General features: G+C 39.1%; 1 protein-coding gene across 5 annotated transcripts in view; it reads right to left on the reverse strand.

Moving 5' to 3' along the window:
* The window catches only part of EFHC2 (EF-hand domain containing 2), a 234,573-nt gene that overhangs the window by 120,303 nt on the left and 90,660 nt on the right, over positions 1-23,610 (reverse strand). For all 5 annotated transcript variants that reach the window (XR_011446121.1, XR_011446120.1, XM_070289922.1 and 2 more), the window contains exons 3-5: positions 14,227-14,377; positions 4,454-4,677; positions 1,979-2,230 (exon numbers count right to left, since the gene is read on the reverse strand). Coding sequence is in view for 3 of the 5 variants with exons in the window: in XM_070289922.1 (XP_070146023.1) it covers positions 1,979-2,230; positions 4,454-4,677; positions 14,227-14,377 (627 nt within the window). In the remaining 2 variants the exon portion in view is untranslated. The remainder of the gene's footprint in view (positions 1-1,978; positions 2,231-4,453; positions 4,678-14,226; positions 14,378-23,610) is intronic.

The raw sequence follows: 23,610 nt of genomic DNA on the forward strand, positions 1-23,610 counted from the left end.
ATGTGCGAATTTATGAGGTGTAGGGTGTAAGTAAGGCATGTTACAGAGGAAAAAACAACACATTTTTGGATGCAAACTCTCTCATTGCCACTTCTTAGCTATAGGACATGGGGCCAGACATTTATCCTCTCAGAACTTCAGTAGCAACAGTATTTACTCCTTACTTTCTCAAAGGATGTGGCGTCAAGGGAATACCCACTGCTCTTGGATCTCTCCCCCACGAAAATGGAAGCACCATGAGACAGAAAATGGAATTAACCCATTTTCTATCTCATGGTAACCCCAGAGCTGGCACACAGCTGACACTTACTAAATATTTGTTGAATGAATGAATAAATGAAGCAATTGATGTCAAGGAACACTGCAAATGTCAGGTATGTCGTTATTATTTTATATTTAGCCTATTTTTCAAAGCCATTCTAAAAACAGGTTTCCCTGGCTCCTGCCAACCACCTGCTATGCATATGCCAGGAGTTTGCATATGCAAACCCAGTCCCAGCCTCAAGAAGCTACATAGCAGGACTTCTGGTGGAAGACTCTTGAGAATCTGGAAGAGTCTCTTGTGATAAACAAATAACCAGTGGTTATATGCATCAGAAATGAGTATTACATTAATCTTTTCAGTAGCACTAAGAAGTAAGTTTAAAAATATATTATCCAAATAAATAAAGAAAGAAAACATAACATAGAGCTATGAATAAGCCATGATGTTTTCATGTGCCTTATAGGTGTTCATAGGTCTTTGCACGCATCCATGCTAAATTGCTTCAGTCATGTCTGACTCTTTGTGAACCCATGGACTATAGCCCCCCAGGCTCCTCTGTCCATGGGGATTCTCCAGGCAAGAATACTGGAGTGGGTTGCCATGCCCTCCTCCAAGGGATCTTCATGACCCAGGGATCGAACCCAGGTCTCCTATCATCTCTGGTATTGGCAGGTGGGTTCTTTACCAATAATACCACATGGAAGCTCTTACAGATCCTTAGATAGTGCTTTTTACTATATTATCTCATTTAGTCTTTGCAGACCTAGAGCTTCCCTGGTGGCTCAGATGGTAAAGCGTCTGCCTGCAATGCAGGAGACCCAGGTTCGATTCCTGTGTTGGGAAGATCTCCTGGAGAAGGAAATGGCAACCCACTCCAGTATTCTTGCCTGGAGAATCCCACGGATGGAGGAGCCTGGGAGGCTATAGTCCATGGGGTTGCAAAGAGTCGGAAATGACTGAGCGACTTCACTTTCACTTTCAGGAGGGAAGCCTAGTTAACAACATTTTAGAGAGGGAAATGTGCTCAGAGAGGTTAATGACTGGCCTAAGGTCACACAGCTATTAAGCGGCAGATCTACAATTCTAACCCAGGTCTTCTGTCTATGTGCTGTTTCCACTGCACCCAGGTTACATTAGCTCTCAATTGGCCATGAACATGTGTAGAAATCATTTGGACAACTCATTTTTAATAGTAAAGGTGCTAAAGCTATTACTGTTGCTAGCCAGTGGCTAGTTGGTGACTACCTCTCCAAGTGGCTACTCACAGAAGAGTCACTCCTGTGTGTGTGTGTGTGTGTGTGTGTGTGTGTGTGTGTGTTCACAGCCCAGACCAATACAATGGGATCTCCCCAGTAGGCTACAGAGGCCAAAGGCTATTGCTCTTCCCAAGGCCATGAGCAATTCTTTTACTCGAGAGTCATTTACCTTCATAAGACTCACGGTAAACTCAATGACATAGGTAGTTCTCTTGCATTTGATTTTTTCCCTTTATGTGCCTTAAGCCCTGAATCTTCCAATTCCAATTTGTCATATCCTCTGTATTACTTTCATAGATGTATATTAATAGAGGGCACAAAGTGCAAATTTTCTAAATACCAGCACTAATACATAGTGACTCGTCACCAACAGTCATAACACATGACATTCTAGACAGTGACTAGAGTCTTCAGCCCACAAGCAAACTCAGAAAGCAGTCCTGTGTCCACTGCTCACCTTAGGTAGCTTTCTCCTCTGGAGAAACAATGACGTATAATCTCTTCCTGAGTTATGTGGCAAGACTTCTTTGATCTCGATGGTATCATCAGACAGAAAGTAATGCAGGATGAGTTCTCTACGATCCCCAAACACTGAGCCTGAGTCGTCCCACACGCAGAAAAAACGCAAGACCTTCTTATCATACTCGAGGAACTGTTTCAGAGTGTCGAAGGGCTCATAGGGACGTAAGGGCTCCATGCAGTCTAGCTTCTGTCAGTGGAGAAAAGGTTAATGATAGTGGAAGTCTTTCCATAATCGCTTCTCGGATGCAAGCAGTCAAAGAACATAGAAGTATCTTTCCCATAGACTATTCTGTGATATTTTTAAAAATTTCAACTAACAACATATATGATATGCATATATAACTAGTTTCAACCTTAGAAATACAGATAATCAAGTATTAGGAAGCTTTTCATTAAACATTATTTTAACACACTAAAGTATACTTCTATAATGTTTTTGAAAACTGACTCTTCTCAGAGTCTTATCCTTGATATTTAAATGAAATTATGAGATCCCTACTTTCATTGATTATCTTTAATATTTAAATGAAATTATAAGATCTCTATTTTCACTGATAGAGAAAACTTTCTTTGGCATGATAAGGCCTCTAAGAAATCCATTATTGATTACATATCATGGGAGATCTTTTCAGTTCAAGTTAAATTGTTTAATTTTAACTTTACATTTCAAGGCAGCAAACACTGGAGAAGTAAATGAATTAAAGTCAATATAAAAGCCTCTTATTAAACTCCTAATTTTCCACAGACTTCTATATTTATTGAAGAGCTTTCTCCCTGAGGGAATAAATCCTAAAATGATTCTCTCAATCTGAAAGGAAATTATTTAAAACATTTCTTAGCTGTTCTTGGTATTTATTCTTGATTCCTGGAACAGAAGATTTTTTTTTTCCTTATAAACCTATGAAATCATACATTGCTCCTATGTATTTCATATTATGCATCATCACTCACAATCACTATCATGTAATACCAGCTGTTAGTGAATGAGTGTGGCCAGATGCAAAGGGTGATAAATCATATAGATCCATTTCTTTTGGTTTCTCTCTGCTGGTTCTAAAGACTTTTGTATTTATCCAGACTCTTACTTCCAGGGCATTTGGAAAAATAGAAGTGAACCCAAACCATAAATCTCCTTGCATGCCAATACACACAAGAATATTGCCACAAGGATTTCACCTTAGATATTCCAGGATCAACAATCTATATTTCTCAGGAGGGGTATATGTCTACAATATTAAAGGATAATTCTGATGGGGCTAGGAGGCAGGAATAGATGAATGATCCTACACGCAGCTTTTAACAAGAGATCAAAACAGAATCAAAGGAGATTTTTATTCTAAATTTTATGTTATCTTTCTGCAAAGAAGTTAATTACAAGTTTTAGAAACAATAAAAATGAGACCAAACTAATCTATAGGGATAGAAATGAGAATAGTGCTTATCCCTGGGTGGGGGGAAGGACAGATTGGAAAAAGGCATGCAGGAACTTTCTAGGAGAATGGAAATGTTCTAGACTGTGATTTTGGGTGTGAATTACATGGGTGTATACATTTGTTAAGACCCATCAAACTGTATATTTAATTTCTGTGCATTTTACTGTGCATGATCATACGTCAAGAAAAAGAGAAACAAATGAGAATAATTAAAATTAGGATAAGAAGCAAGAGATTTGAGTTCAAGTCCTAGCAAGAAGACTGGTGAGGTAGGTGACCTTCCACATAATAACACCTGCCCTTTTGGGTATTCAGATTTTTCTGTAAAACATAAAATTTGGGCCAAGGGCTCATTTTTTTAAAAAAACAACTCTGGAAAGATTACAATAATACTACTAACACTGATTCTTTCCTCCCTACACTGGCTTGGATCAGACTTTGCCAATAAGCATCCTGTTATCATGGGAGCACATCAAAATCATGGCCCTTCTCATTCTTGAACCTCTCTGCATCTGACATCACCTTAAAGGAAGCTGGGAGTCTTAAGAATGAAAAAGGTGTACCCAAAGCTTGGTTGAGTATATCAGTAGCACAGGAGCAAAGATTTTCCCCAGAGTTAGGCAACTAAAATGGGAAAAGAAAAGCCAGGTAAGAGCAGGCCCAACTGTTTCAGTGTCAGTGACTACAAAGCCAATCCTGAGCTCTTAGAAACCATCCCATATGGGCATCTCATGAAGACTCCCCCTGCCTGGAAGGGCCACTCTCTGTAAAGAGAAGTGGGGGTGAGGGCAGAGAGTGAGTCTTTCCTGCACCAAAGCCAACCCCCAGCCTTCGTCCAGCCCAAAGGAAAAGAGGACAACTCCAGTGACCATGGCCCCCAAGTCCTTTCACCTGGGCATCAGAAGTGCTGATACCATTCACTGATTCTGAACGGATTCTCATCTTGAAGACTAGAGCTCATGGATAGGTCAACTTACCTCTCTCCGTGTTTTCATGTAAGGATCTTCCGGACATTGTCCCGGGGGATTTAATTTGATTCCTATTTTCGTCAAGAAGTTTTTTGTGAATGCATCACAGTTATAAATCTTGAATGTTCGACCATAAAAGACAATGTCGATGTTGACATTAAAGTCATGCACAGTATAAAACTGATCCTCATTAGGAGGTGGGAGAGAAATCCGATGACGCCGGATAAAAATTCCTACAGTGTGAAATAAAACACAATTGTTTCATCATGTGGCTCACCAGCAAGAGATCAGAGCACATCTTTATAACAACCCTGAATGTTTTATCACCATGGTGAAGTGGGCAAAGGACTGGCTCTTGGAGAAGTAGCATCAGAATGTTCAAACTCTGAGGGTTCCACAGGGAGCTGGGGCACCTGAGATTCAGAGTAATTTGACCAGCCTTGTATGTTGTTAGAGTTGCCTAAGTGGTACTAGGGCTTACTCTATTATAAAGTAATCCCAGGTGGTGCTAGTAGTAAAGAACCTGCCTGCCAATGCACGAGGCTTAAGAGACACAGGTTTGATCCCTGGGTCGGGAAGATCCCCTGGAGGAGGGCATGGCAATCCACTCCAATATTTTTGCCTGGGGAATCCCATGGACAGAGAACCTGACCACATACAGTTCATAGGGTTGCACAGAGTCAGACACAACTGAAGCGACTTAGTGTGTGCACACAAAGACTATGGCAGGAGGGAAGGAGAAGGGAGTATTAAACAGGGTGACCCAATGTGCCAGACACTGCCATCACATTTTTCCCCAAAACAAGCATGCTCACTTTTTCACTCACAAGCACTCAACATGAGCACGCTAAACAAGGAACTAAGACGCCCAAACCAGAGTACTCACAAAAATGCACTCTTGACTGAAAAAAGAAAACTACTAAGCTTCACTATGGTAGATGCCAACACCTTGATTTACAGCTTCTATAAGCACGGATGACTCTATGCTGCTTTGAAGCTTCTTGGAATCCTGTTCCTTCTACCAACCTCTTCTCCCTCCGCCTTTCTCTACAGCCTCTGTCCACCTCCACCCAACCACTCCCACAAAGTGAGAGTTAGCACATGCTTCATAGTACCTTCTACTTTCAACCCTATGATACCCATTCACTTTTTTTCTTGAGAGTATGGACCCAGGGTCCCTGAGTACACCCAAATGTTAACTAGCCACTGGAGGTAAAAAAGGCTCCCTAACTAGATGAATGTATCACCTATATCATACCATAACCAGCCAACTTACCCTAACACTGCTGAAACCTGTTGTCAAGAATTATTTAGGGATTGAGATTTTATCCTGCTTGCTAGCTGACAAGTTAGCCTGCCACAATTTCAAGGATGCTGGTAGATGATATGAGATGCTTTGGTGACAGACAAAGGGCAGTTTATTACTCACAGTAATAACAGTACCCAGAACATCAATATTTTGGTACCAGTTTTCTGAGCCCCGATTCCCAAAGAGTGACACAACAAGGGCCAGGTAACTTCTGCACACTGCACACTACAGGACAGGAACCCTGAGCTGAGGGAAACGGAATCTTTTGTAATGGACAATAAGCATCCCTGCCTTTTGTCTCAGAGGGAGAGATTATCTTTATTAATGCATGCATGCTCAATGACTCAGTTGTGTTCAATCCTTTGCAACCCCATGGACTGTAGAATAATGGAACAGAAAACCCACCAGGCTTCACTGTCCATGGGATTCTCCAGGCAAGAATACTGGAATGGGTTGCCATTTCCTTCTCTAGGGGTTTCTACCAACCCAAGGAGAAAACCTGGATCTCCTGTGTCTCCTGCATTGCAGGCAGATTCTTTACTGTCTGAGCCACTGGAGAAGTCCCCTATCTTTACTAGACTGTACAGTAAACATGTCTGCCCTTTATTCTGGAGGGAGACATCACCTCTGTTTTCCAAGGCTGTGAGCAAACTTGCCTTTTGCTCCAGAAGGAGAGACTACCTTTGTCTTCCAAAGCTGTGTGCTCTATCAACATTCTTAAAAAGATAATCCAGAACAAAGAGCAGTCAGTGTCTCTGCTTGCAAGATTCACAGAAATGCAAGATAACCATGGAGGAATGTCTCTCAACATCTGTAAACTGACTTAAGCCTGGGAATCTACTCTAGGAGCAAAGACAAAAGAAGAAAAAGCAAGCAGAGCAAACGGAGGGTCTAATGGTTCAAGAAAAATTGGCTTGTGTAACCTGTACCATAATGGAGGCATTTTATTATAAAGATGTCAAGCAATCTTCCTCATATTTTCTGTAGCACTGAGAATAGTGCCTTTTCCCAAAGTCTAGAAATACTTAGAAATTATTCATTCCTTATTCATTAAAGAACATTTAATGAATATCTTTATGTGCCAGGAACTGTGTTGCGCTCTGTTCCATTATTCTACTAATCATCTTTTCATTCTGTTGAGGGGAAATTAACTAAAATCATTTTCATCTTCTTTTCTTTGTAGCAATTTTTAATTACTTGCTACATTAAATTAAAATAATAAAACTGTAAAATTAAAACTGGCCTAGAATATTTTTAAATGTACTACATAAAAGATGATATAATTTTACTGCAAAAAATTATACTCCAATTAGCCCTTAATTCATGCCACTGAAAACAGTATGCAAATTATTTAATCATTCAAGATTAGACATTTAGAACAAATTGCATACTTGAACACCCTTATAAAAGCATGGGCATTCCAGGTACTTTCACAAACCATTATATATCTCTTTAAAAATACTTATATTTTTAAGTATAGCTGACAGCTTTTAAAATATATAAGATTTATTCAACAGCCAAGAGTTTCTTCAGGAATTCCATCTATCTTGCATGTGTACTTCATTATAGAAATTCAAATAAGCAAATTAGTGCTGATTTCTCTTTAGTAAGACTTCAAATAGGAACCCTATATTTTTCTAAGTGGGAAGAACTGGCCCACCCATTAAACTTTTAAATAATAATCATTATAATCATCATCATACCCCTAGCATATGCTTTCATATATTCTTCTCATTTAATCTTCAATAATTGCATGATGCAGATAATGCATGAAATGCAAATACTCAGTTTATGGATGAGAAAACACAAGATGGTTAAGTGACATGCCCAAGGTTATGCACTCACAAATGGCAGAAAAGTGTCTTGAACCTGGGTTTTTCAAGCCCTAAGTAAGCACCATTGCTCCACAGTCTACACTGAACTGTATTTCACTGTACTACAGCCACAAGTTACTTAAGTGGAGGAGAGGAGGGAATATCTCAGGCAAAACAGGCTAGAAATGTGAAGAAGAGCAGCCAGCCACTGTGAAAGAGATGATGGAGCCACTCTTCCAAAAGAACAGCCTCTCTCTTCCCTAAGAGCTTGTTTCTGGAGAGGGCCCATTTGTCAGTGGCAACAATTCCCCCCTCCAGAGTCAACACCACCGCATCAGCTGTCCCTCCTTGCAGAGCCTGTGTCTCTGCAACCTCCACATGCTTTCTTATGTTAGGTCCCGCATTCTTCTCCCTAGATGGTTCTTACAAGAAGCCAGGGGACTGGCAATTCATTTCACAGTACACCTGTGGCAGATTCATGTTGCTATGTGGCAAAACCAATACAATATTGTAAAGTAACTAGCCTCCAATTAAAATAAATAAATTTATATTTAAAAAAATAATAAAAGAAAAGAAGCCAGGGGAGTTCCTTGTGGTAACAAGAGAGAATCTGGACCATCCACGGGTTGAAAAGAGAAGGCAGATCTAACACTAAATAAGAACATTTTAATAACAAGAAATCCAAGGTCACAATTCCATGTTAATCAAAAACTAATGTGGGGCGTTTGAAAGGTAGTCACACATGAGAGTTTTCACAAATATTAGTAGGATCTCTCAACTGTGTCCTTTGGGGACTGAAATTTCTATTTATTGGTATTTGTATGGTTATAGTCTTTCATGATAAATGGCAGAAACCACCAGTAGGTTGTTCTTCTGAATATCAAAGAAATATGCAGGATGCCATGTCTTCAGCACATGTTGAAGAGCACCTGAGATCAACGTATATAACATGACAAAATGGAAAGTGAGAAGTGTTAGTCAGTCATGTCTGACTCTTTGGGACCCCATGGAAAAACAACAACAAAAGTACTGTATCTGCCCTGAAATTTTCAGATGTTTATTTTCTTAATTGGCCCATAAAGACAATTTGGGGAGATAGCCAGGCATCAGATGTCTGCTTTTCAGCTCTTCCTTATCTTCATATTTTACATGTCTTTCTTTTTAAAGGTCCTGCTCTCTGATTATATTCTACGAGCTTTAACTTTCTAACATTTCCCTGTGGTTTAGATTAAAATGATGATATATTCATTTATGTTGAATGGGTTTTCATTTTGTTCAGTTGGGAATTGCTTTAGATCTCTGCTCATACTACTAAATTTAGTTTTTAGGAATTCACCTTCAAGAATTAAGACTCCAATCTCTTACCTCTAACTTAAGTGTGTTTAGTTCATTTTAGTAACACTGCAGACTTAATGTTAATGAATATACAAGTGGAATTGCCACTTGTCATGTCCGGCTCAGCTGGTAAAGAATCTGCCTGCAATGCGGGAGATCTGGGTTCAATCCCTGGGTTGGGAAGATCCCCTGGAGAAGGGAAAGGCTACCCACTCCAGTATTCTGGTGTGGAGAATTCCATGGACTGCACAGTCCATGGGATGGCAAAGAGTAAGACACGACTGAGCGACTTTCACTTTCACTTTTCATATCTACTAAAGTTTATATCCTAAAAATATTGAGACTACTCATTGTGATCAGAAATGACAGAGTATCTTTTCCTCTTTTGTTCACTCCTTCACTAAAATTAGCATTCCACTTTCAATTTTATAAAACATCATCTTCGGGGAGTTTGATTTCATGGGAATAACTTTTTAAATATAGTTGGCCTGATACTTAGTCTTACAGCAAAAGAATAAAAATTTCTTAATTCTTTATCTCTGATCATTATCCTATGCATCTCCCCTTAGCCACTGAATGAGCCCCAAATGATGGCATGTTGGGTGTTCTGTCCTCTTACATTACCACCTTCTTGCCTAGTTTTCCTCACACATTCTATATCTGCTCCCAAATACCTCCCAACTCCTCTCCTCACTGGGGCTTCCCTGTGGCTCAGAGGGTAAAGAATTTACCTGCAATGCAGGGGACATGGGTTTAATCCCTAGGTCAGGAATATCCCTGGAGAAGGCAATGGCTACCCACTCCAGTATTCTTGCCTGGAGAACTCCATGGACAGAGAAGCTGGCAGGCTACAGTCTATGGGATCACAAAGAGTTGGCCACAACTGAGTGACTGACACTGTCCTCACCACTCTCCTACCTCTTCATCTCATGCTGTTCCTTCTGACTAACATGCCTTCCTCTTCTATCTTGATCTGGAGAAACTTTTGAGGTACTACTCAAATGCCTTATCCTCTAATGGATACTGGTATTTCCACCTCTGACTCCTCAAAGTACCTCATATAATTCATGATGCCTGCATTGTGCTATCATTGTCTATCACTTTCCCTTTCCATTTTCACTCCCTCCTTTTCTTTCTTCTTTTCTTCATCAAACTTACTGAACAGCCACCATGCACCAAGCACCTATCTTCACAGACAATGGCTTACCTCCACTCCTAAATTTTACTCAGCTCCATTTAGTGACAATTCCCTCCCCAAGGTCTACCCTCTGGGGCTGCCAGATTTAGCAAATTGAAAAAGATGAGATGCCTGGTTAAACTTGAATTTCAGATAAATAATGAATAATTTTTAGTATAGGTATGTTCCATACAATGTTGGGGGATGGTGGGGCATAGTTATACTAAGAACTTCAAATTTAACCAGGTATCCTGTATTTTATCTGGCAACCTTACTATCACCCCACCAGTCTACTTTGCTGCTGCTGCTGCTAAGTCACCTCAGTCGTGTCCGACTCTGTGCGACCCGAGAGACAGCAGCCCACCAAGTCCTCCGTCCCTGGGCTTCTCCAGGCAAGAACACTAGAGTGGGTTGCCATTTCCTTCTCCAGTGCATGACAGTGAAAAGTGAAAGTAAAGTCACTCAGTCATGTCCAACTCTTAGCGACCCCATGGACTGCAGCCTACCAGGCTCCTCCATCCATGGGATTTTTCAGGCAAGAGTACTGGAGTGGGTTGCCATTGCCTTCTCCTCCAGTCTACTTTATGGGATGTATATTTAGATACAGCATATGCCCAGTATAAATAAATGCCTTCTATTTTGTGATTACATTTGCCTGATTCAGGTAGATCATCTTAAAGTATAAAATGTAAATATATATAGTACACATTATAGTACATCTATACTTTATATACAGATATATACGTATGAAATACTACCCCATTGAAGAACCAATACAAATCATTAGTGGAGATCAATATTCTTAACCAAGGATACACTGAGAATCAAGTAGAAGTTATTCCTTGACCCCCAGGCCTACCGAATCAGAAATTCTGGGGGTGGATCAGGAGATTCTGATGATGGCACTCCAGTGAGAACTGGTACAGACCCTACCAGAAACTCATGGCATATTTTTAATGGTTATCCTTTCCTTACACTAGATTAGTTTGGACTTGGCAGCATCTGACAAATAATTGTCCTGTTAGACAATCAGAGGTAAAACTATTGGGATCAACCCGACATTCTTGGCTTAGCATCACATTGTTTTAACTATACTCCAGCAGAACAGCAACAAATTCTGTAAATATAATGCATCTACCCAAAAGAGAATGATGCCCTGGCAAGGAATGAAAGCAAGTCTTGATGTGCCTCAGTGACTTGACTTTTCACACACATCTCTCTGCCAACAAGGATTTGTGAATATGTTATTCTGAGGAGGAGCTTCACAAAATTGAATGCCTACTTTGGCACCGTGCTAAGGGGTGCCTCTTTTATTTCTGGCTTATTTCAAATTCCCCTCTCCTTAAAAAAAATTACACGATAAAAGAAGCAGCTAGAAAGGGAGGCTATAATTCATCCAGGTGCACTCATTTCTGAATGGTTGGCTCTACTGAAAAAAACTGGTGCATCTAACCTCTCAGTTCATTCAGAAAATATCAAAACCCTATGGAAGTAACAGGAGCACTGTCAGTGCCCAGCACCTAAATGTGACCCTTAACCTCTTCAAAGGTTCCATATGTGCAAAAAAGCAGTCCCAGGCCACTCAAAGGGCAGATGAAAGAAACACTGCCTACCCATCCCACCGAGCTTGAGCCCCTGGCTCAGTATACTCACTTCCCCCCTCCCAATTGTTTAATTTAGGAAAGCTTGAAGAAGACATACAATGAATTTGCAAAGTATCCTCTGTCCTTAACAAGAATCATATTAAATATTTCAAGAGAGACTGCTCTGTCTCTGAATGAAGCCTGATGATACAGCAGTTATTTCTGTTTGTTTTCCACAGGACTTGTAATAGCCCGCTAAGTATCTCCACTTTGCTAACAAATTCAGCCTTGTTACATATCGTGATTACTATGTATTCTGTTCATACCATTTGATATGTCTCAATTAGTGAAATGTCCTGATCAGAGTGAGCCAATCAAAATTCTGAAAGAGACTTTAAAGTTATCTTTCCCCTCCCCGAGTCTTTATGAACAACATTCCCTCCTATTACATAAAAATTATTTTCAAATCAATCATTATAACTACCTTCAATTTGCCTTTGGAATCTGCCTATGTGAGATTTAAAATCAAGAGGCTTGGAGAATCAAAAGGTCTTAATAAAAGCCTTTCCAAGATCCTCATAGAGGTTACATTTCATTTTTCTTCTTCAAGTTTAATAAAACTAAGATTCACTGGACAGGGGCCAGTGAGCTACAGATAATATGAACTTTTGTCTTAAAGTAATAATAAAAACATAATGCAAGTCATGAATGCAGGTTCAGGATGTCCTATGACCTCCAGTCCATCACTTGTGTAAATCTTATGTCATGTGAGGAGGTAATAAAAAAATAAGCAAAGCTTAGTTAGGGAATATCAGAGTAAAGCATTTAAGTGAAAATTTACAAGAAAATACTTTTTTTGCTAAAACAATAACATCACTTACTTAAACAAATGAACTTAGGCAAAACAGATGTTCATGGAAATTAAAAGCTGTAAATTTTCTTAATATTTTGAAATAAGTATTTAAATGTTTTCTAATACATTATTGTCAATATTTAAGAACTGCATTATATACATTTTAAATGACCATAAATAGACCTATAAATATATGATATTGTTTATATATGGAATCTAAAAAAATAATACAAATGAACTTATTTACAAGATAGACGTAGAGACACAGATGTAGAAAACAATCTTACAGTTACTAGATGGGGAGAGAGAGAGAAATTTGGAGATTGAGATTGATATATACATATTACTATACATAAAACAGAAAACTAATAAGAACATACTTAGCACAGGGAACTCTACTTAATATTCTGTAATGACCTGTATGGGAAAAAAAAATCCTTAAAAAAGAGTGGATATATGTATATGTAACTGATTTGCTTTGCTGTATACCTGAAACTAACATAACATTGTAAATCAATTATACTTCAATACAATTTTTTTAAGTATAAAGTTCTCTTGTTCCTTTACAAAATAAACTGTCACACTTCAACCTTAAAAGTTTGTGAAAATCTTTTCTTAAATATCAAAGCATTTCTATGTTTTCTAAAAGATTCATCATTAAGCCATAGATTCTCCAAACAAATGACACAACAGAAAGAGAGAGAGGATCATTGCCTACCCCAGGCAGGGTAGTCCTCTGACCCACTTGTACCTTGTCCTAAGTGTGTGAACCTCTCTGCCAGAAAATTATTTCTCTTACTGATCAGAAGAGGAAATTAGTCCTCTTCTGACCCCCTATATCCTGTCCATGAGGATATAGAAAACTAGATCATCCCTCTCCCACAGGATAGCCCTTTAGATTCCTTAAGACATTCATCAGGCATACTTGAGTCTTCTGTTTATGGGTAAACATCCCTTTTTACTATTATCTCTTACACATGACAAATCATCAGTCCTTTCATTATCACAGTTGCTCTCCCTTGAAGGCACCCAGAACTTGGCACCATTCCAAGTCAAGGACTTCTACACACAGAAGAAATCAGGCACCTCCCTTGACCTCTGCCATGATTCTACTAAAGCAACCAACAGTTATCTTCTCTTCACATCAGAGAGCTAATTCTTGTCTGGCTGAAGTGGAATATGGATAAAGATGACTGGTATATGTGGGGCAAAGGAGCAATAGCCTTCTCTTGAAGCACTATGAAAGCCTGTACTTAACAGGGATAAAGATGAGGAGACAGTGGTTGAAGCAAATGGCAGTGAATTCAAGAAACGAGAGAGAACCTCAGTCTGTAAGTGGCAGTGGAGATCAGTCTTCTCTGTTCCCCTGAGGGTGTTGTGAAGGAAGTAATGTGGTCATAGCAAAAAGACAAAAAATAGTTTGAAGAACAGAGACAAAGACAGAGGAGTGTTTGCTCATACTAGAGCAACACGTGAAAGGATACAATGATGACAAGACAAGTGAGTGACATGACCAGTGTTGAGGTGTGAGGCACAGAAAGCCAGTAAGTTACCATCAGTAACTACAAGGTAACAGAACGTTTATACTCACCATTGTCAACAAGTTAGATACCCAAGCAGTAGCATGGGGTCTTTAAAAAAGCTAGAGAAAGTAGTACATAAAGGCAGTAGTTAGAAGTGAAAGAACCATAACTCTGCTTTAAACAGATACCTTGAGGCAGTCCACTATTTTTCAACACTGGTTCATTTACTTCAACTGTGTCATCTTCAAGGTAGAAGTAGATTTTATAGCATCTTATTCTATAGTTTTCTTGACTTTTATCAGGCACTTCATCTTCTACATAGGCATCAAATGATAATACCTGTTGGAATCATAATTAGAAACTAAGAAATGAAAAAAAAATTCAGCAAACTTAAAATCAACAAAGCCACTGCCTATATACTTTTTTTTTTAATGTAAAGAAAACAGTTGAGGAAATGTTTGCAGAAAGACATTCTACACATCAGCTATGAGAATGGATATACAATCTAGGTTTGTTGCTGTTTCATTACCATCCAGTTAGAATGAGGAAATGATATTCAAACAATAAATCTATCATTCAACTCTACCATAAATTGAACTAGAATCTGTCTTTGGAACTTCACAGTATGATTCTGTATGTATGTGTTACAGACAAAATAATATTCTTTCCCAGAAGATGAGTGTAAGTTTTGTCATTTTTCTCTCATTAAAAATAATAGAAAGCTATCTTGGTTTCCCTGGGGGCTCAGATGGTAAAGAATTCATCTGCAATACAGGAGACCCAGTTTGATCCCTCAGTCAGGAAGATCCCTTGGAAAAGGAAATGACTACCCACTCCAGTATTCTTGTCTGTAGAATTCCATGGACAGAGGAGACTGGTGGACTCCAGTCCATGAGATCACAAGAGTTGGACACAACTGAGCAACTTCACATACACACATCTTGCTTCTAAGGATAAAATTATTCTGGTTTCTGGTTCTGCTGATGGCTTGCCTTGAGGGAATTCAAACAGGCAGAGCTGAAATTCTTCTAGTGCACTGGAGAGCCCACCCTATACTTGTCTTCAGGAATCTCAAAAAGCCTAGCTTAATGCCAGACCATTTCAAGCTTGGCCTGGGGCACAGGCTCCTTCAGAGTTCCATTTTAATACTTTTTTTTTTGCTCTCATTTTTGTCCAATTTTTATAATTAAAGGAGTAAAAGTTAATTCTGCATATGTTGTAATACCAAGTTAATTCAACACAGACAATATATGTGAGTGAGTCTGTTAGGCACAATCTAACCTCTAGGGGTGGTCAGTGACCCTAATTAGGATTACATGCTCCGGGACTGTTTAGCAAATTTCCATCAGAAGCCCACTTCAGAAGTAGCTCACAAAATGCCTCAGTAATTTATCTCTCATCAACAGAAAAGGCTTTGCTAACTACCATAAAGAATATTAGAAATGAGTTTTAGTTACTGAAATAATCATATTCAATATGAATGGATCAGTTACAAATACTGATCAGGCACTGTCTTTACCAGATAAGGTTTTAGGAATCTAGTGAGCCCAGACATCTATACCTTTCAGGTATCTATACTGGTACCTTTGGCTTCATTATAAAATGGTCCTACATTCAGTTGCTTTCTTAGGGAATTTATCTGGCCTGATTTCAGTTAGAAAGTTAGCCAAACCCAATAATAAAAGGTTGTCATATTTGTGTTGAGTGAACATTTACAGGTATTGTTGGGTGGGTACAGGGTTTCCTTCTGGGATGATGGAAATGTCTTGGAATTAAATAGAGGTGATGGTTGTACAACACTGTAAATATATTAGATACCACTGAACTGCACACTTTAAAACGGCCAATGATTAATTTTATGTCATATAAATTTTACCTCAATTTTTGGAAAAAGATGTGAGATGCTGAATTATATTGAACACTAAAATAGTAAATGTTATATGAGTTATATCTCAATTTTTAAAGGTATGGGGAGGAAGATGTTGCTGGAACACCTAAAAGGACAAAAGAGCTGGGACTCCATCAAGCTTTCAGTAGAGATAGTGAGAAGGAGCAAGATATACCTGCTACCCTAGAATGTGCCACTTTAGCACATGGATTATTTTGAACTAAGGATAAGCAGAGCCCAGCAGACACAGGAAGAATGTTTTACCTCCCCTTTAACTGTATAAAGCTTCCCAGGCGGCTCAGTGGTAAGGAATCTGTTAGGTAGGTAGAATAGGAAAAAGGAATCCAAAATGGCAGTAGCAGACTGGTTCCAAATAGGAAAAGGAGTACGTCAAGGCTGTATATTGTCACCCTGCTTATTTAACTTATATGCAGAGTATATCATGAGAAATGCTGGACTGGAAGAAACACAAGCTGGAATCAAGATTGCTGGGAGAAATATCAATAACCTCAGACATGCAGATGACACCACCCTTATGGCAGAAAGTGAAGAGGAACTAAAAAGCCTCTTGATGAAAGTGAAAGAGGAGAGTGAAAAAGTTGGCTTAAAGCTCAACATTCAGAAAATGAAGATCATGGCATCTGGTCCCATCACTTCATGGGAAATAGATGGGGAAACAGTAGAAACAGTGTCAGACTTTATTTTTGGGGGCTGCAAAATCACTGCAGATGGTGACTGCAGCCATGAAATTAAAAGACGCTTACTCCTTGGAAGAAAAGTTATGACCAACCTAGATAGCATATTGAAAAGCAGAGACATTACTTTGCCAACTAAGGTCCGTCTAGTCAAGGCTATGGTTTTCCCAGTGATCATGTATTGATGTGAGAGTTGGACTGTGAAGAAGGCTGAGCGCCGAAGAACTGATGCTTTTGAACTGTGGTGTTGGAGAAGACTCTTGAGAGACCCTTGGACTGCAAGGAGATCCAACCAGTCCATTCTGAAGGAGATCAACCCTGGGATTTCTTTGGAAGGAATGATGCTAAAGCTGAAACTCCAGTACTTTGGCCACCTCATTGGAAGAGTTGACTCATTGGAAAAGACTCTGATGCTGGGAGGGATTGGGGGCAGGAGGAGAAGGGGATGACAGAGGATGAGATGGCTGGATGGCATCACTGACTCAATGGACATGAGTCTGAGTGAACTCCAGGAGTTGGTGATGGACAGGGAGGCCTGGCATGCTGCGATTCACGGGGTCGCAAAGAGTCAGACACGGCTGAGTGACTGAACTGAACTGAAAAGACAAAGAAGGGCAAAGCCCGTGAAAATAGAACAAAAGAAGGTCCGAGGACCAGAGTGAAGACTTCAGGTAGAACAAACAGCACTCCTGGCTAAGCCCAATTTGCATAGGGCAGGCCCAGTTGGAGGGAAAAAAACATATAAAAGGAGGAGCCAAAGCACTTTCTCTCCCGCATGCATGTGCTCTTTCTCTCTCTCTCCCTCTCTTACTCTCTCTCTCTCCCCCTCCCCCACGCACTCCTCCACTCTCTTCTCTTCGAGTCTTTGGGTTGGCATGCCCTCATGCTTTGAGGATGGATTCTCCTGCTATCTTCTAAATAAAATAGAGCTATAACACTCATTTTCCTGAGAGCTATAACACGGTCTATCGAAGACCTGAGAGCTGTGACACGCCAAGGGCTTTAATGTCCGTCACTCCAAATCTTTGTCATGACACGACAAAGAACCAAGGAACATACACTTGCATGACAAATCCAACTGCCAAAGCAGGAGATGTGGGTTCAATCCCTGGGTCAGGAAGATCCCCTGGAGAAGGAAATGGCAACCATCTCCAGTATTCTTGCCTGGAAAATGCCACGGACAGAGGAGCCTGGTGGGCTACAATCCATGGGGTCACAAAGAGTTGGACACAACTTAGTGACTAAACAACAATAACTAACTGTCTAAAAGAATTTAGATATGAAACCTGCACCAGGAAGAGAGTTACTACCAGAGAAAACCTTTTCTATCAGAAAGCCTTATCAGCATGGCATGGCAAACATTTGTTTACCAAACACTAGCTCTTCTCATTTTCCTGCGAATGATTTTTCTTCTCTTTGAAGCCCCAGACCCCTGTCCCAGTCTCCTTAGCTCCGAATGGTATATAAGCAACAAGAACCCAACTGCTGACACGTCTCATATTTTTATGGGGCTCCCATGTGTACAAAATTTCTTCTTCTTCCATTAATCTTTCGTGTATCAACTTAATTATTAGTCCAGTGTGGTGTTAGAGAAGACTCTTGAGAGTCCCCTGGACAACAAGGAGATCAAATCAGTCCATCCTAAAGGAAATCAACCCTGAATATTCATTGGAAGGACTGATGCTGAAGCTAAACCTCCAATACTTTGGCTACCTGATACAAAGAGCTGACTCATTGGAAAAGACCCTGATGCTGGGAAAGACTGAAGGCAGAAGGGATGAGATAATTGGATGGCATCACTGATTCAATGGACATGAGTTTTGAGCAAACTCCGGGAGATAGTGAAGGACAGGGAAGCCTGGCATGCCGCAGTCCATGGGGTTGCAAAGAGTCGGATAAGACTGAGCAACAACCAGTGAAAGAATCTAGAAGGGAAGAAAGGAAAAGTTATCTACTCCCATAGTAGTGTTCACTTTGAAACTTTCTTTTCTTTGTAAAGTGTAGAGGAAAATGTAGGAAGTGTAGGAAAGTGTAGAGAGCATATTCATATCCCACCTACCTCTATGTATTGAATATTACTGGTATAAATTTGTGCATGACCAAACTGCCAGAGATCAGCTGACAACACTGTCATATATATTATCATTATTTATCAAATAAATGATGCATTGAAAGAGAATAAAGATGCTCACCAGAAACAAAGAGAAAGAAAGATATTATTTTAGGTTGGACTTCAATATTTCTATAAGAGGGGATAGACTGACAGTTCATGTTCTGGCCCCTTGAGAATACAGGACTGACTAACTCCAGCATGATATGTAGAGAGCAAGTCAGAGAAATAGAGACTGAAGGATAGAAAAGGAAGAGGGAGAGAAAATGGCAAAATACTATAGCAAAATAGATGCCAAATAGATTAAAAGTGATCTCACAAAGGTGAAAGAACTAATTGCAATGGAACTTGATGTACCAGGGAATCCAGAGAGAAAGCTCTAAAATAAAAATTGCAAGAAATGAAAATTTATAGAAACATAATAATGATGCAAAGTTTTATCATAATTTATGATGTCAAGCAGAGACTAGATAAATAAGGTCCTAGAGATTGGCTATAATTTTCTTGAAAACCTAATGTAAATGTCATTTGGCAAGGTGTGTGACCTTCCATTCCCCACAGGCCTTCACAAGCCCTGTATTATATAAGGTTATGTGCCTGATCCCCGAGGCATTCAGATTTTTGATGCTAGTCAAGAGGATATAAAATTTGAGATCAATTGGCTTTAAATAACAGATATATGATATTTCCTCCTTATAAAGGAAAAAATTTTAATGTTGATATTTCTGAAATCAGAGTCATCTTACATTAAAGCTAAAAGAAACTTAAAGCAGTCATGAATGCATTTTAATAAGGATTTAATAAAGCATCTAGCTGCAACTTGAAGCAAGGCATAAATTTAACCTTGTAGGGAAGTAATTCTATTTTATTGTCAATTTCATTCTTTGCTTTGCATTGCATATCCCAAATAGCTGGATGTTAACATCAATTTGGATTCCTAATTTTCACTTACAATGTTTTCTAAATATTACTATCTGATGTAGCATTGACACAAAAATAATTGTGTAGAAGATTGTCCATCATGTTCTAGCCAATGCAATCATAAGGCAAAACAATACTCTAATCTCTCAGAATAAATTATACAATTTTAAAAGATGGTGAAGTTAGTATGAACAACGCATGAGTTATAAAGGCTATTACTCAGGAACCAAACATCTAATTGTCTAAAACTTACAGTTGAATTTCTAGAGAAGATGTTAGGAAAGAAAGAAACACCGATAATGTTCAGACATTAATGGAGAGGTACTAAAGAAGGTGTATAACAACAAGGATCAATGCATGCTATTAGAGGTTAGTCAGTAGACAAAAATTTGTGTACATTTAATGCAGTGTTGTTTATTCTTCCTGAAAAAGCTGTTATTAAATCAATGCTTTCTCTTGTGATTATGGAATCATAGTATTAAGGAAATAAATTGTAATGAATTTTGCATTGTGTATATTAGATGGCTCCTTTATACAGGACAATAATATATTTAAAGAAGTTTATCATATGTGAAGGGGAACAGAATAAATCACCCTAAAATATGCCTCTTTGGAATAAGAATTATCTTGAGCTTATTATTTTTAAGAAACAGCAAGAGAAAGGAGAAGCTCTGAAAGCTGAGTAAAAGTCATTCTTGTAAGGGACATTTGGGGCTTCCCAGATGGTTCACTGGGTAAAGAATTCGCCTGTAATGCAGGAGATACAGGAGATGCAGGTTGAGATAAGGGTTGGATCCTGGGTCAGGAAGATCCCCTGGAGAAGGAAATGGCAACTCACTCTAGTATTCCTGCCTGAAAAATCCCATGGACAAAGGAGCCTGGTGGGCTATGGTCCAAAGGATCACAAAGAGTTCAACACCACTAAGCATGCATAGTTTGGTGGTGGTGGTGTTGTTGTTGACAAGGGACATTTACAATGATAAGGGAAATCTCCATTGGTAAGGGTATCTCCCTCTCTGTGCCAGGAAAAGAAAGACTATATCTAAAAAGCAAATCTCTGGAAACTTAACAATGGAGAAAGCATGAACTTAAGTCTGCATAACAACTGCAATGTCCTTTACTGTGCTTTGCCTGATAACCTCCCATAACTGGCTCACCCTGAGGCAGGAGACACATGGGCCCCGCCCAGGGTAAAGCAATTGGTGATTCATTCTCTATTGACTCCAAGACAAGAATAGCAGGATAATTAAGGGAGGAGGCTGGGCCATGCCCAGACCACATATCTCTCATTCCTGAAGTCAGGAGACCACACATGAGCAGAAAAGTTCATTAAACTTTTAAAGTTCATAGAGGAATGATACTAACTAATGCTAGCCTACCCATTCATCTTTTTGGTAAAATCCATCCTGGTTAAGAGATGCGTGCGCACAAATGGAAGGATCCTGAGATATACCAAATATGGACTGTGAACCAGGCAAATCAAAATGATTGGCCAAAGAAAACCTGGAAGAAATACCCCATAAAAGTGATTTAAACTGCCACGATGGTGCAACTCAGGGAATCTCCCTCTGAATCTGCCCATGTCTACCCACATGTACTATACTCTTTTTCCTCCTATAAATACTTTACTTACTTCACTATTTTCTGTTTCTGTAGAAATTCTTTGTAGAAATTCTGCAAAGGCAAAGGAAAAGGGCCAGGGCCCTTGTCACTCACGACTGGTCTAGTGGCTGGGATCTGGTACTTTCATCACCAAATCCAACCTCAGTCTCTGGCTGGGAACCCAGGCCCTTCTCCAAGCAGTTGCAGGGTGAGGGCACCTGAGGTCACCCCCACCCCCAACATCTTTTGCCTTTAGCTGGAGCTAGTAATTAAGGTTGTGGCTTGGGCTATTTGGGAGAGTTACTCAGTTTTCCTAGTATATCCCATGTATACAGGAGATAAACATGCTATTAAACTTGTTTGTTTTTCTCCAGTTAAGCTGTCTTTCATTACAGCAGGCACCTCAGCCAAGAATCTACAAGAATACTGAATACTGGAGTGGGTTGCCATTTCCTTCTCCAGGAGAGCTTCTCAACCCAGGGTTCAAACCCATGTCTCTTAGGTCTCCTGCATTAGCAGGTGGTTTCTTTACCACTAGCACCACCTGAGAAGCCCCATACAGGAGGTAAACATGCTATTAAACTTGTTTGTTTTTCTCCAGTTAAGCTGTCTTTCATTACAGGAGGCACCTCAGCCAAGAACCTAGAAGGGTAAAGGGAAAATTATTTTCCTTCCCTGCACAGGCTAATTTACAAAAAATTCTAATAAATTTGAAATCAGAAAATAGCCATCAATCATCAATACAACTAAAAATATATCATGTAACTATAAATATTATCACCCCTAATTATTATGAGGTGAAGAAATTTTAAAATACAAAAAAATAGGTATAAAATTTAATAAAATTTAAAGAGGTACAAATCTGTAAGATACAAGCAAACCTATAACCTTGGGCAAATTACTAGATTTAGACTATAACGTAAGAGAATTTAAAGACAGCTAACTCAGGTAAATGTACTAACACAGTGATTCTCAGCCTTCTCAGCTTCTCATTAGGAACTGAAAAGAACAAACACCATACTCAAGCCTAAATAAATTAAATTGAAATCTTGGAGGCAATTAAAAAGGTCATTAGTATTTTTTTAAAGCTCTACAAGTAATTCTGAAATGCATTCACTATGAGCAATGGATTGAACAAAAATATTTGAAAATTTGTCATTAGGAAAATAAAGCAAAAAAGGATAAAAGCACAGATAGATATATTTAACAGGAAAAAACAACTGTAATAAGAAAATCCAAAAGAGATTTTTAAATAAATAGGTAAGATTCTAGTGTGTGGATATGTGTGGGGGGTTGGGAATTTCCTTTACCCTTCTAGGTTCTTCTGACTGGTCTAAAGAATTAAACTGAAATGAGAAAAATTAACAGGAAAAAAAAAACAAATTTTATTATGTACATATAGGGGCTTCATAAGAATATAAAGCCCAAGGACATCAGGCAATTAAAGTTTGTATGCCATCTAAGAGAAAGAAAGACATAAGGGTTTAGGTGGCTTCCCCTGTGGCTCAGCTGTAAAAGAATCCACCCGCAATGCAGGAGACGCAAGTTCAATCCCTGGGTTGGGAAGATCCCCCAGAGAAAGGCATAGCAACCCACTCCAGTATTCTTGCCTGGAGAATCCCATGGACAGAGGAGCCTGGTGGGCTACAGTCCATAAATCGTTGCAAAGAGTCAGACATGACTGAAGCAACTTAGTATGCATGCATGCAAAGGGGTTTAGGACTTCAAAGAAGAAGAAGGTAATTCACAAGAAGATGAAAAAAGCAAATGTCCTGTAAACAAACATTTGCTGGGCCATACAGAAACATTGGGACACAGTGAGGAATTTTAACCAACACTTTGCTAGATTTTTCCCTGTCTCCCTTCAAGGAATAGGTCCTCTTATCTAAGTTCTTTTACTCAGTTGAGAGAAGGTTAAAGGTTCTTCTTGAGTCTTTTGGGCCTTGACTGCTTTCAGCTCAAAATAAACTTTATGCCAAAGGTGGCAAATTTTGCTCCCTGCACTAGCAAAGATAAAGAAAGACTGTAAGAACATAAAATCAGAAATGCAATAGTGTATTACAGAGAGATGTAATAAATTAAAGATAGATGTTATCTTATTATAAGTCATTCAAGCTTTTATGAAAATAAATTTTAAAGCCACAATTAAATAAGTGATTTTCTGTAAGAATTGTGAAGTATAAAAACACAATAGCCAAGTGAGAAATTTAAAAATTACCAAAAAATTGCCCCAACAAAGGCTCCAACCAGGATGATTTACTAATGGATTCTTTCAACATTTCAAGGAAAAGAAAATCACCACTTTATATAACTCCCCTAGGATAACAAAAACGCTGGAAAGCCACAAAGGTGAATT

Source organism: Ovis canadensis, chromosome X (genome assembly GCF_042477335.2).
Source record: "Ovis canadensis isolate MfBH-ARS-UI-01 breed Bighorn chromosome X, ARS-UI_OviCan_v2, whole genome shotgun sequence".
NCBI lineage: Eukaryota > Metazoa > Chordata > Mammalia > Artiodactyla > Bovidae > Ovis > Ovis canadensis.